Below are 13,076 nucleotides of genomic sequence, written 5' to 3' on the forward strand. Positions count from 1 at the left end.
CCAGGCTTGCGATGACTGCCTGTGTTGCCCTTTTTTCGGATCACGTTGTTGTACATTCCACTCATCCTTTTACTAATAATTCGGGGAAACTCAGTTTGTCTGTCTGGCTCTGTACTTAATTTATCTCAGTGTTTTTCAATCTGCCTCCCTTTAGAAACCAAAAAACATGTATTCAACACAGCTCTGGATTTCTAGAAAGCACTCAGCACTCCATGCCAGAGGACCCATGTCAGTGCAATACTGAGTTTGATATGATCAGAGGTCATTTTAGGGGTTTTCTTAGCTTTCATGTCAGAGTATTGAAGCAGTTTTTCTTTAGTGCTGCTTGATTGTGACCTTATACATGATTGCCGCACTCCTCTTTGATTCATAAACCCGTTTGGTTAACATGGTTTATAAATAAACCTTGTTAACTAAGATACCTGCATTTGCTGCCTGTGACAGTAAGTGTCTCTGCAATTTTAGAAATGCATGAACATAAAACAGATGAGAAGGATGGTATCATAAGCAGTGTTGGGAAGGTTACTTTTAAAATGTATTCCATTACAGAATACAGAATACATGCCCCAAAATGTATTCTGTAACGTATTCTGTTACGTTACTCAATGAGAGTAACGTATTCTGAATACTTTGGATTACTTAATATATTATCATGCTGTTTACAATTACATGAATGTACTATTGCTGTGATTTATTACTGTTACTGAAGGTCCGCGGCACCGAACCGTAGTAAAGGGACCTCTGGCTAATACGGTGGGTTCTGTGTCGGGCTCGTAGCTGAAAACTAGCTTTACTTTGTTGTCTGGGTCAACTTTGCTTGCCAGAGACAGAGAGAGGCGTTGAAAAGCTGCTCCAATGGAACTTATTGTTTTTGGAGGAAAACACGAACACGGTGTACAGTCGAGTCTTAATAGCTTACTTACAACTGGGCTCGTCAGGAACTCTTCTTGGCTGCAGTGGTTATTATTATATTTACATGCTTCCAGCTCCCGTTTTTGCGCGATGACAGCTCGTACTTTTCCTTTTTCTCCCTCCCTCGCTCACAGACACATAACGGGTATGGCAGTCCATTCTCCTTGCAGCACGGACTACACTGCCTATGATGCTACATTCTTTAGAGCTATACCTGTAGCATTCTGCCTATTAGCTTAGCACAACAACAACAAAAAGGCCTCTCTCACCCAGGAAACACGCAGAGAGAGAGCGTCACCCTGTAACCATGGCAACCGTAACGCTGCCGCCTGGAACAACAGAACGTAGCTGTCAAACAATACCCGAACAGTCCTGACCATTGACTGTAGTATGAAACAGGGAAGTAATCCCTTTATTTCAACAAAGTAACTGTATTCTAAATACCACCTCTTTAAATGGTAACTGTAACGGAATACAGTTACTCATATTTTGTATTTTAAATACGTAACGGCGGTACATGTATTCCGTTACTTCCCAACACTGATCATAAGTAAGATTATATAGATTATAAGTTACAATTAAGGATTTAAGGGTAACGATTAATGTCACACTCACTAGTGTTGCATTAAACCTTGCAAGTCAAAAGCTAATCTGTCAGCTAGTCTATAGTTGCTTTGTACTCTAAAGCATCATTACAACAGGTAATTGTAGTAATATACCACAGACTCTGAGTGACTTATATAATACCCATCTGCTGTATGCTTGCATTAAGTGCAACAATCAAACTGTTCATATAACTGTATGTTATTTTTTCCCATTCATTTCATACATAAGGTGGATGAGATAACAACTCTCTCGAAGCTGATGTTGTACTCTTGCCTTTTATTGTGAAAGCATGACATGTGGTGTCCCGCTGTCTGGCCATTTCACCACATATTGTGTTGTAAGGAGCTTTCATCAGACTAAGCCAACTAAGCCAAAAATTCACCTGAAAAGTGTCTGAAAACTGACCAGAGTTAAGAGAAACAGAGAAAAAATTCAGGGTCAGCGTGGAGACCCTGAAACACTTGGACTTTTTTTTTTTACTATGCAAAATCTCCTTTTATCTGATTTGCACATGAAAATTTCCACCAGACACCAGCCTGTAACTTTTCCACGAGGAGAGCATTAGCGGCAGGACCTACATGTGCAAAGCAGATAAGGCTCCGTTTCTATTTTACTTTTTAAGACTCTTTCCCCCCTTTTCTTTCTTTTTGGCACACTGGTTGAGGAATTTTGCAAGACATATTCCACAGAATGTCTGTCGGGTTACAGACTTACTGTTTTCATCTATTCTGCTTCTGTTGTCTCTCTCCTTTAGGCTAGAGACAACTCTTTTCATTGTGTCTCATTGCACTAATGCTCTTTGTGCAAAACCTTCCATATGCCTTAAGTTTTGTGTTTACAGGGAAGAAACCCAGCAGCTATCCAACTGCTGGCCCAGCAGTGCAAAGCATGAATGATCTGGAAATGATCAGATATAGTGGGAGTCATCCCTTACAGCAATGTGGCTCTGTTGGGCAAAAACACCAGGCTTTCAAACAATTATAAAGTATGTTATCAAGCATCCTTTTTACACACAGACACAAAGCTGGAGTGTCCTTGAGACAGACCTCTTATTGCTCTTGACAGCTGGTACTGGAAAATTTACTTTAAACAAGGACTTCATTTTAATTCCTTGGTTTTTCGCTGAATGTGGAGTCAAGCAGTGTTTGCAATCTGAGAACTGATTTACTGGGGTAATTCATTAATATATATATATATATATATATATATATATATATATATATATATATATATATATATATATATATATATATATTTATATATATGTGTGTGTGTGTGTATGGCTCTTAAATGTGTTGCATTATGTGCTGCTGCCATCTAGGGTAAGCCTGTTTAAAACTGCTTTAGACTGGCTATCATTCAATTTTATACTGCGCTCCCTCTATGAGGGCAAATGAGGAATTACATTTCAAACAAGTCAGGCCAAACCAATAACAATAAAGTGATGTTATTTCTTTTTGTTATATGGGAATTAATGGGCGTATAAATGTGTTTTTCACCTTTTAACCACTATCAGCACTCTTATGTCTCAAGTATCCAAAGCAAATATCAACATTTTATTATGCCTTATTCAAGGTCATGCCTCACTATCGCACACACACACACACACACACACACACACACACACACACACACACACACACACACGAAAGATAAAGACAGCAAATAAAATATAAGCAACCTTCTGTGAGCTAATTACTTCGTAGGTTACTCTGACCGGCGACGCTCCTTGTGCTCTCTCCCTGTTTTTCTCTGCTTTCATTCCAAAGTGATTTTCTGATCCGTTCCATGATGTGGCCTTCTCAAACATGGCAAAAGGTTGGTACAGTAGAAGCTTAAATGTTTATAGTCTTTGTCACTCAGTAATGTTAAATTGTTCAATCTATCTCTGTATATTTAAGAGCAAATTTGTCTTCAGGTGACATTAAATAAAATAAATAAAGGAAAAATAATGCACTGTTACTTGTTTTGTGTTTTTGAACTCTGAAAACTCATTTTCTCACCTGATAACAAATGTGTTACTTTGTGTATTCAAAAGGGCACATGAAGGGTGCATGTTTTAGTTGGTTACCAAGAGAAATGTCAGTTTTCTATGCTTTTTCTTTTCCCAAGAACTTTTTTTTTCTTTTTGTTTTCCTTTATTTTTTGTGTTTGTGTCAAGCAGATTTTGGATTTACAGAATTTAAAGCAAACAAATGGGGCTATAAAAGAAATTTTCCATGTTTTTTCAATTTTTGATAAAAGTCTTGTGGTTCTTTCAACTAGTTGAGTGACACTAATTGGTCAAACGTGACCCTTCATCTTGAGACGTCCCTTACCAACGCACTGAATCACTTCCTGGATAACTGGAGGCGCAACGTGACTGCTCAAAGCAACTCTCTGGACAAGACTCTGGCTGAGGAGAACTTCAGGGACGTGATCTGGTATCTCGTCGTGATGATCGGCATGTTTGCCTTCATTATTGTGGCCATGCTGGTGAGCACAGTCAAATCTAAAAGGACGGAGCACTCTAATGACCCCTACCACCAATACATCAAGGAGGACTGGACTGCTCAAAAACAGCAGGGCGATGTCATAGATAATTTTGTGGCTAGATAATGAGGGCAGAATGAGGTCACAGCAAATCTCTGCTGTGAAGACCAGCAGAAAAAAAAGTCATATAAAAAAAGAACCATCATTAATCAGTTACCATTACTAATGAGCACAACAGCAGATTTTGCAAAGTTATTTCTTGATGTCCTACTGCTAACCTGTTAGATGAGCTTCTGAAGGACAGCTTATATGTAGATGTAACAATGCAATACTGGAAATGTATTAGGTAACAAAATGTAGATTTTGAGATGTTGCGCTTTGAAGCATATAAAGATTTTGCACTTTGAGCTGTTGTTTCTTTACTCTCACATATATGCACGCACACAAACATACCTAGAGACAAGACAGAGACGGAGAGAGAAAGAAAGAAAGGAAAAGAAAAGGAGGAGGTACACCGAATAAAGGTTTATAATTTTTAACCATTGTGATGGTTGTGATGTAAATTTCCAGAGGTATTTTTGTTGGACAGCACTCACATAAAAGCATTTTTTCTGCCAATGGCCATCTGCTGCATGTGTCCAGATGGCACCTATTATCTCATTTTCTTTACTAATCAACTCAACTTACAGTCAGTGTTCCCTTGTTGTAAGTAAGTATGGGCTGTGAGTTTTGGGCAGAACTTTACTTGATAAGTAGCACTCTAAAAATGTAATTGAAGTATCAGAGGTCTAAGGTTTCCAAAGCAACAAAAGTGCATAGTGAACATAAAGACATTCTGACATTCATGCACATTTTTCAAAGATTCAGCTTTGTGTAATCACACCTGCACATGCATTCCTGCTGTGCTGTGGCCAAAAGTGCTATGAAAAGGTTTGTCAGCAGCCCGTACATATTTTGGCCTGAGGAGGGCAGCAGTACCTCTATCCCGAGATCTTACAAGCACCTGCAGTACTTCAAGCAGGAGCATGAATGCAAGACACCAAAGTAGAAGTGTTTCTAATGCTTTTTTGTGGTTTCAGTGGTTATTAAAGATGGAGTTTACTAGCAAAATTGTGTTAAAATCATTTGAGGTACATTTAGTTATGAGAAGCTAGTGAGACATAACAATTCAATCACATTCCAGCCAAAGCAAAAGCTGTTATATTATCAGCACACTGGACAGCAGCACAGTGACTGTTCTTTTATTTGCTTGTCCTTTGCACATTTGTTGCCAGATTCCATTAAAATACACCAACATTTTCCACTGTAGCACCAAGCTCCTTGTGGGCTTTTGGTCTTCACCGATATCTCAGAATAACTAAACCCTCAAATCTCTAGTGCTCAGCGTGCTTGTCCCACATTACTAACTCTCCCAAAGAGACATCACAGTGAGCAAGTACTGTAACTCATTATTAAACCCCGACTGTCATCCTTCGCTATCCTCTGTTCTCAGTTTGCTCTTCTATTTTTAGCATCCAAACAACTGGTCTCCTAAAAATGGGCCTATCCTGCATGAGTAGTGGAAGGGGAGTGCTGCTATGTATGGTATCCACCCCCAGTGTCTTGCAGCCCTTGCAGCACTCCTCTTTCGCCTTTGTGTCTGCAGGCGTGAAGAAGTAATGACGAAAGGAGTTTCTTGGCCCAGAGGATACGTTAAATTTTTGGATTTCTTTGGACACCGGGGGATGCCTGCAAACTGCCACTGACGGACCAGCAATATTTCTATTTCTTACATTTCCTCATCCTTTCATAGGCCTTATAGGTGACCTTTCTGACCGTGCACTTTCTTTATACTGTGAAACTAAATCATACTCTGGGGGTGTGTGGTAACTCTGGACCATGCTCTCCCTGTGGTTGTTCTTGCTCCCCTGCTTAAACTTTGTGCCTCAGGCCCTGTCTGAGAAAGGCCTGGAGTTGCCACAGTATGATGGGAAAGACCGTGTTCTTGATATCAATGACAAGAACTACAAGAAAGCTTTAAAGCAGCACAGCATGCTCTGCCTGTTCTACCATGAGCCCATAGCAGACAGCAAGGAACTGCAAAAGCAACACCAGATGACTGAGTTGGTGCTGGAGGTAAAGTATAAGGAAAAAGAAATCAATGCATGCAGTGCAGAAAAAGATTTGAAAGGTCAGGGAGAAAAGTGCAGATAACATTAAAGAAAACTGAGTTAGCACTCAAGGAGATGCAGCAAAGAAAGGAAAACTCATATGATTTGGTTGGGTGACAGCAGTGTGAGACAGAGGGCGCTCATAATCCCATCAAACAGACTCATAAATGACTCTATGTTAGTGCTACAATAAGCAGAGAGGGACCTGGTGAGCTATAAAACTCCAGAGCTCTCCATTTTAATCTCTGTATATATGAGCTTCCTCAAGGTCATTGTGTGCACAGATGCAATGAGATGCAGTGCTGCCACTTCAGCTTATTTCAGCCAATTCAGTGTGTGCCTCCTTTCCACAGAAATGCGTGAAATTTATTCTCCTTGTGATTATTCTTTGCTGGCAGAAATAATCCAAGAGCTCATTTATATAATGTTTTAAGCCACACATGTGAAGGCCACTGCAACCTTCTCTTCTTTGGTATATTAAAGGTATTTATTAGATTGAGTAAGCAGCTGGAGACACGTCTATATAGGACATTTTAGTCCGTCTGTCTTTGTGAATCCTGTATGAAACTGTTCATTCTACCCGTCTCGTGTTACACACGGTGGAGGACATGTTGCTCTTTGAAATGTTAAAGGCGACCTGAGCCCATACGCGCAGGCAGAACAGGTAGGCCACGTAGTTACTCAATAAGGCAAACATGACACCATGCACAGTGTATTTGTAATAGCTGATCAGAGTCTAGTATGCCACATATCAGCTTATTTACCCCCAAAATCTACAATTTGTGGTATTCTGAGGTCTGTCCCCATCATGGGCAAAATACATTTACATAAGTCTATTTTTACTTGAGTATATGCAAGTAATTACACTCTGTAATTTCATAAATAACAGGGGAAAATTAAAATATAAATTCCCAGAGACAGGATTAAGTTGTGGCACATTTTGTTTGTGCATGTAAAAGTAAAGAAAGTTGTTGAAATGAACTTAAGTCAGGACAGAAGAAAGAGCGCTTTGAAAGACTGGCAACCACAGCTCTCACCCCGTGACAGCTGGGACAGACTCCAGCCTCCTCACAACACTGAAGTGGAAAAGTAGAAGTAAATGGATGGATGGATGGATGGATGGACATGTGAAATGAAAGTGCTCATATAAGTAGATATTTCTGCCAAAAGCAGACGTCCACTTAAAGACGCAATAAAGTAATCCTGTATTAGTAACTACACTGAGCTCTATTCACTTTTTTTACTGCACTGCTTCATTTGGAACAGGATTGTAAAATAAATAAAGTGGAGATCCACTCGTGAGTTCCTTTGAAACTCCATGTTATAATTTTATAATTTTACCATTCTTGATTATTAGTTAATCAAAGTATTGGTGAAGCTCATCCACCTTATTTCACACCACATTTGCCAGGCAAGTCATGTGTATAAACTTACCTGGCTATATTTAGAACAAGGCAGTCTGAATGATTATGTAACCGTATCTCTGTGTGGGCAGCTTGGACACCTCTGTCATATTGCCAACTTTGGTCATGCTGTCAAGCTCCCATTCACAAATAGACCCATTTAACATTTTAACCGAACCTGCATTACTGTTTCCAGTACTCAGAAGCCAAAGTGAAAGTTTCTTTTTATCTTGCCTATTTACGTGCTATGTGTTCAGTCCTGTTCTTACAATTCAGTCCTCTGTGATGTTTTTGTGTTGGTTGCAGCTTGTGGCTCAGGTTATGGAGGAGAAGGACATCGGGTTTGGAATGGTTGACTCCCACAAAGATGCAAAGATAGCAAAGAAACTGGGTGAGTATTGGTAGTGGTACAGACTAAGTCTTTTATTTAACCTCAGTCTGATTGGTAGATTTTGATGAAGAGAACTGCCTTTGATAGCTGTCATTTTTGCTAAGAGTCGGACAACTTTAGGTGTTTGACTGAATCTAATATCTTATCATTTCTTCTGATCGCAGGCTTAGAGGAAGAGGGAAGCATGTATGTTTTTAAGGCTGATAGAGTTATCGAGTTTGATGGTTTGCTCTCTGCTAACACTCTGGCCGAGTTCTTGTTGGATGTAAGTAAACTTGCTTGAGGGTTGATTCCCAGTTGCTTGCACTAATCACCACCAGTCACACCCTGCAATCCTCTCCTCTTGCTTTATGCTTATATTCTAGCTGTTGGAGGAACCAGTGGAAATCATAGGAAATGCTCTGGAGCTGCGAGCTTTTGACAGGATGGAGGAAGACATCCGTCTCATTGGTTACTTCAAGAGCGAAGAGTCCGAGCGTGAGTGTGTATATTTGTAAAACTCATGTTTTTTTTTTCAGTCTGAACACACCACACTGCCTCATTAGATGAATCTGTGAAGGACTTTCTGTGGCCCATGCCCTTCATTATAACATGAATTTTTAACCCACTCGTCTCCATGGATTTACAGATCCATTTTTACCGCTACCGCACACGCAGCTGCCACTGCCTGGCCGCCCTTTCACACACTGTGGAACAACTGAGCGTAGTATAGTTAACTTGCAGATACATCCCATCTGACCAGCTGTGGGAGTGATAATCTGAGGTCAAAGTTCAGCTATTTCCGCTCCCCATTGTGGAAATGTCAACTACCCATCGGCCAAAGAAAGGACAAACAGATGTACGTCCAAAAAACAAGGGAAAAAACTGTTTAAAAAGCTAACTTGTTCTTTCTTCCTCTTTCTTTTTTACCTTAGACTATGAAGCTTTTAAAGAAGCCGCTGAGCAGTTTCAGCCCTACATTAAGTTTTTTGCTACATTTGAGAAATCTGTAAGTTACAAACAAACACATAAGGCAATGAAACACTTACATGTGTAGTCCTGACAGGTCAGTTTTTGTTGCTGTAGGTGGCCAAAGAGCTGAGTCTGAAGTTAAATGAGGTAGACTTCTATGAGCCCTTCATGGAGGAGCCCGTGTCCATCCCAGGCAAACCTCACTCTGAGGAGGAGCTGGTGGAATTTATAACTGAACACAGGCGGTAAAAAAAGATTAATGTTGTACTTTATGACTTTAGTAAAGTATAAATATATGTTTTCAATTTAACATCTAATGTTTTTTTTCTGTGCTGTCAGACCAACACTGCGAAAGCTGCGTGCTGAAGATATGTTTGAGACCTGGGTGAGCAAATTAATCATTTTAATTTTAGTTTCCCAAACGCTTTAAATAAATTCATATTTTGGTCTCTTTCTCTCAGGAGGATGATATTGAAGGCATTCACATTGTGGCCTTTGCAGAAGAGGAGGATCCTGGTGAGAGCATATTATATAACGATGGACCGCTGTTTTACTCGAGTGTAAACATGAGATGCTGAGCATATTTCCTGCAGATATGGAAGGCTAAACTATTCAGTCCTCAGGGACTGCTTATGTAAATTGAAAATTATAAAAGGTATGGACTTTAAAATGGATTAGGGTCAGCCTAAGGAGGTAGAATTTTTTCAGAAAGTTTTAGGATTTTTTTTTTTTAAATTTTCTTTTTCTTTATTTTTTAGATGGTTATGAATTTTTGGAAATCCTAAAGGAGGTGGCCAGAGACAACACTCACCTACCTGAGCTGAGCATCGTCTGGATTGATCCCGATGACTTTCCACTGGTGAGAAGAAAGAGAAGCAGACAAATAATGAAAAAAAAAAGAAACAAACACACACGCAAAAGGAAAACCTGAAAATGGAGATTATTTTCAGACCTCATTCTCTCTCTCTTTCTGTCCTGCTGACTCTGTTCAGTTGATCCCCTACTGGGAGAAGACCTTCAAGGTGGATCTGTTCAGACCACAGATCGGAGTTGTCAATGTTACTGATGTAAGTCCCCGACTGTCACCACTAACACCGACGACACATGCTGTGCTCAGTTTTTACTGGCACTGTCTGATCTCTCTCTGTGTGTGTGTGTGTGTGTGTGTGAGCAGGCAGACAGTGTGTGGATGGAAATGGATGATGAGGAGGATCTACCCACAGCTGAGGAGCTGGAGGACTGGATTGAAGATGTGCTCTCTGGCAAAGTTAACACTGAGGATGATGATGATGACGACGACGATGATGAGGATAATGATGAAGATGATGAGGATGATGAAGATGATAATGAAGATGATAACGAGGAGGAAGATGATGATAATGATGATGACGATGATGAGTAATTTACAGTGTTATCTGAGTATCCACTGTTTCCTCTTCAGAGTGTCTAATGTGGATATCAGTGCATCAGCTTTATGCTACAATAAGTTAATTTTTTAAAAAATGTAATTTTTGCACTTAATGTGTGCCTGCTATTAATATTAAAAATATCAATATCAATAAAGGTCATTTTTGACTGAGAAAATAACTTTCCCAGTGTCTGGGTTCTATGTGAGGATCTTAGAAAAGATTCTAGAAGAGACAAAGAAACAACGGGGTGAAGGCTAAAAAACAAACACACATATACAGTGACTTGCAAAAGTATTCGCCCCCCTTGAACTTTTCCACATTTTGTCACATTACAGCCACAAACATGAATCATTTTTATTGGAAGTCCACGTGAGAAGTGGAACGAAAATCACACATGATTCCAAACATTTTTTTTTTTACAAATAAATAACTGAAAAGTGGGGTGTGCGTAATTATCCAGCCCCCTGAGTCAATACTTTGTAGAACCACCTTTTGCTGCTAGTCTTTTAGAGTATGTCTCTACCAGCTTTGCACATCTAGAGACTGAAATTCTTGCCCATTCTTCTTTGCAAAACAGGTCCACAACTGCCCTGTGATGGCCTCAGAGGTTGTCTAAGAGAATATTGGGAGCAACAACACCATGAAGTCCAAAGAACACACCAGACAGCTCAGGGATAAAGTTATTGAGAAATTTAAAGCAGGCTTAGGCTACAAAAAGATTTCCCAAGCCTTGAACATCCCACGGAGCACTGTTCAAGCGATCATTCACAAATGGAACAAGTATGGCACAACTGTAAACCTACCAAGACAAGGCCGTCCACCTAAACTCACAGGCCGAACAAGGAGAGCGCTGCACTGCACAAAGTTGGCCTTTATGGAAGAGTGCAAGAAGAAAGCCATTGTTAACAGAAAAGTCCCGTTTGCAGTTTGCCACAAGCCATGTGGGGGACACAGCAAACCTGTGGAAGAAGGTGCTCTGGTCAGATGAGACCAAAATGGAACTTTTAGGCCAAAATGCAAAATGCTATGTGTGGTGGAAAACTAACACTGCACATCACTCTGAACACACCATCCCCACTGTCAAATATGGTGGTGGCAGCATCATGCTCTGGGGGTGCTTCTCTTCAGCAGGGACAGGGAAGCTGGTCAGAGTTGATGGGAAGATGGATGGAGCCAAATACAGGGCAATCTTGGAAGAAAACCTCTTGGAGTCTGCAAAAGACTTGAGACTGGGGCGGAGTTCACCTTCCAGCAGGACAACGACCCTAAACATAAAGCCAGGGCAACAATGGAATGGTTTAAAACAAAACATATCCATGTGTTAGAATGGCCCAGTCAAAGTCCAGATCTAAATCCAATCGAGAATCTGTGGCAAGAGCTGAAAACTGCTGTTCACAAACGCTGTCCATCTAATCTGACTGAGCTGGAGCTGTTTTGCAAAGAAGAATGGGCAAGAATTTCAGTCACTAGATGTGCAAAGCTGGTAGAGACATACCCTAAAAGACTGGCAGCTGTAATTGCAGCAAAAGGTGGTTCTACAAAGTATTGACTCAGGGGGCTGAATAATTACACACACCCCACTTTTCAGTTATTTATTTGTCAAAAATGTTTGGAATCATGTATGATTTTCGTTCCACTTCTCACGTGTACACCACTTTGTATTGGTCTTTCACGTGGACTTCCAATAAAATTGATTCATGTTTGTGGCTGTAATGTGACAAAATGTGGAAAAGCTCAAGGGGGCCGAATACTTTTGCAAACCACTGTATACAGCAGGTAAAATAAGTACCGAACAATCCATCCAACCCACAGATGCAATGAAATCAAACCATAGATGTCCATAAATTAAGTTATGTGTAGCAATGAGTAAGGAATTATGGTATTGCAAACATATTATGTTAATTGTGCCAAAAATACACTTTACATGAAAGCAAATTACATGAAATTTGCTTAATTACATATAATAAGTGCTACTATTGTATGTAAATATGTATGGTTAACATGTTTGACCAACTGTCATAAAAGAAGAAATGTTTTGGAAATCTCAAAAAAGCGATTTATTAGGCAGATAACTGATCATAACTAATAATAAAGTTTTTATAGCCAAGCTGGTAAACGTCTCCTAGAAGAATTTAATCAAATACGCCATTCAACCCAGTAAAACACATTTTAGGAAAGTAAAGTAACTGTAAGTAACTGGAAAGTAAGTAACTGTAATTTGATATCTGAATCAAAAATAATAACGTGCTTTATGTTTTTTTTTCTGCTTTTATGTAAAGCAGTACAAGAACAATTGTATTTTAGCATTTCAAGTGTGAAGCTTGCAGACTCTGGTGAATTAACCATCACAGAAACCTTAAAATATGTTTTGGTAATTACCAACACTGTTAATTTAGGACAGCTGTGGTATTAACCTTAACTGGGTGGTGGTCTAATAAATTTAAGCATTTTTTTACACAAAGAATATTACAAAAATATACACACATATACACATCTTGCTGCATAATTAATATAATATGAAATCAAAGTAATTGTAAGCCTTAGATGCCACATAAAGGAGCCACAAATGTCCCTTCTAGTAGCAGCCATAAGTAACTGTAAATGTAGTTAAATCTTTTAAAACTTCTCCACTGCACTTATTAATCATCACACATGGAAGTAGAACAACAATCAAATTCCCTGAAAACATCAGTACAAATATTTATTTCTTCATTTTTATTTTATTTAATTTTTTGTACAAATGTGACTTTGACACCGCTGCATTAATGTTCAATATTATGCT

The 13,076-nt window shown here is 39.4% G+C and overlaps 2 protein-coding genes across 2 annotated transcripts; both read left to right on the top strand.

Moving 5' to 3' along the window:
* Positions 1-3,185: 3,185 nt before the first annotated feature.
* LOC146500585 (potassium voltage-gated channel subfamily E member 2-like) lies at positions 3,186-4,758 on the top strand. Its single transcript, XM_085135535.1, has 2 exons — positions 3,186-3,336; positions 3,784-4,758. The coding sequence occupies exons 1-2, from the start codon at positions 3,307-3,309 to the stop codon at positions 4,114-4,116; spliced, it is 363 nt and encodes a 120-aa protein (XP_084991661.1). The 5' UTR covers positions 3,186-3,306; the 3' UTR covers positions 4,117-4,758.
* Positions 4,759-5,610: 852 nt separating this feature from the next.
* Positions 5,611-10,472, top strand: casq2 (calsequestrin 2). The gene is made up of 11 exons (XM_085135534.1): positions 5,611-6,105; positions 7,850-7,934; positions 8,099-8,199; positions 8,300-8,411; positions 8,849-8,922; positions 9,000-9,130; positions 9,225-9,270; positions 9,347-9,401; positions 9,644-9,744; positions 9,878-9,952; positions 10,060-10,472. Exons 1-11 carry the CDS (start codon positions 5,869-5,871, stop codon positions 10,285-10,287), a joined length of 1,245 nt encoding a protein of 414 aa, XP_084991660.1. The 5' UTR covers positions 5,611-5,868; the 3' UTR covers positions 10,288-10,472.
* Positions 10,473-13,076: the final 2,604 nt, after the last annotated feature.

This window comes from Neolamprologus multifasciatus, chromosome 16, assembly GCF_963576455.1.
Source record: "Neolamprologus multifasciatus chromosome 16, fNeoMul1.2, whole genome shotgun sequence".
In the NCBI taxonomy this organism is placed as follows: domain Eukaryota; kingdom Metazoa; phylum Chordata; class Actinopteri; order Cichliformes; family Cichlidae; genus Neolamprologus; species Neolamprologus multifasciatus.

Bases quoted from the DNA above. Each gene is read 5' to 3' on its own strand.
- LOC146500585 (XM_085135535.1), top strand. From the start codon at position 3,307: ATGATGTGGCCTTCTCAAACATGGCAAAAG. The intron at 3,337-3,783 runs GTTGGTACAGTA...TCTTTCAACTAG, and splicing joins CTTCTCAAACATGGCAAAAG to TTGAGTGACACTAATTGGTC.
- casq2 (XM_085135534.1), top strand. From the start codon at position 5,869: ATGCTCTCCCTGTGGTTGTTCTTGCTCCCCTGCTTAAACTTTGTGCCT. The intron at 6,106-7,849 runs GTAAAGTATAAG...TGTTGGTTGCAG, and splicing joins TGACTGAGTTGGTGCTGGAG to CTTGTGGCTCAGGTTATGGA. The intron at 8,200-8,299 runs GTAAGTAAACTT...CTTATATTCTAG, and splicing joins TGGCCGAGTTCTTGTTGGAT to CTGTTGGAGGAACCAGTGGA.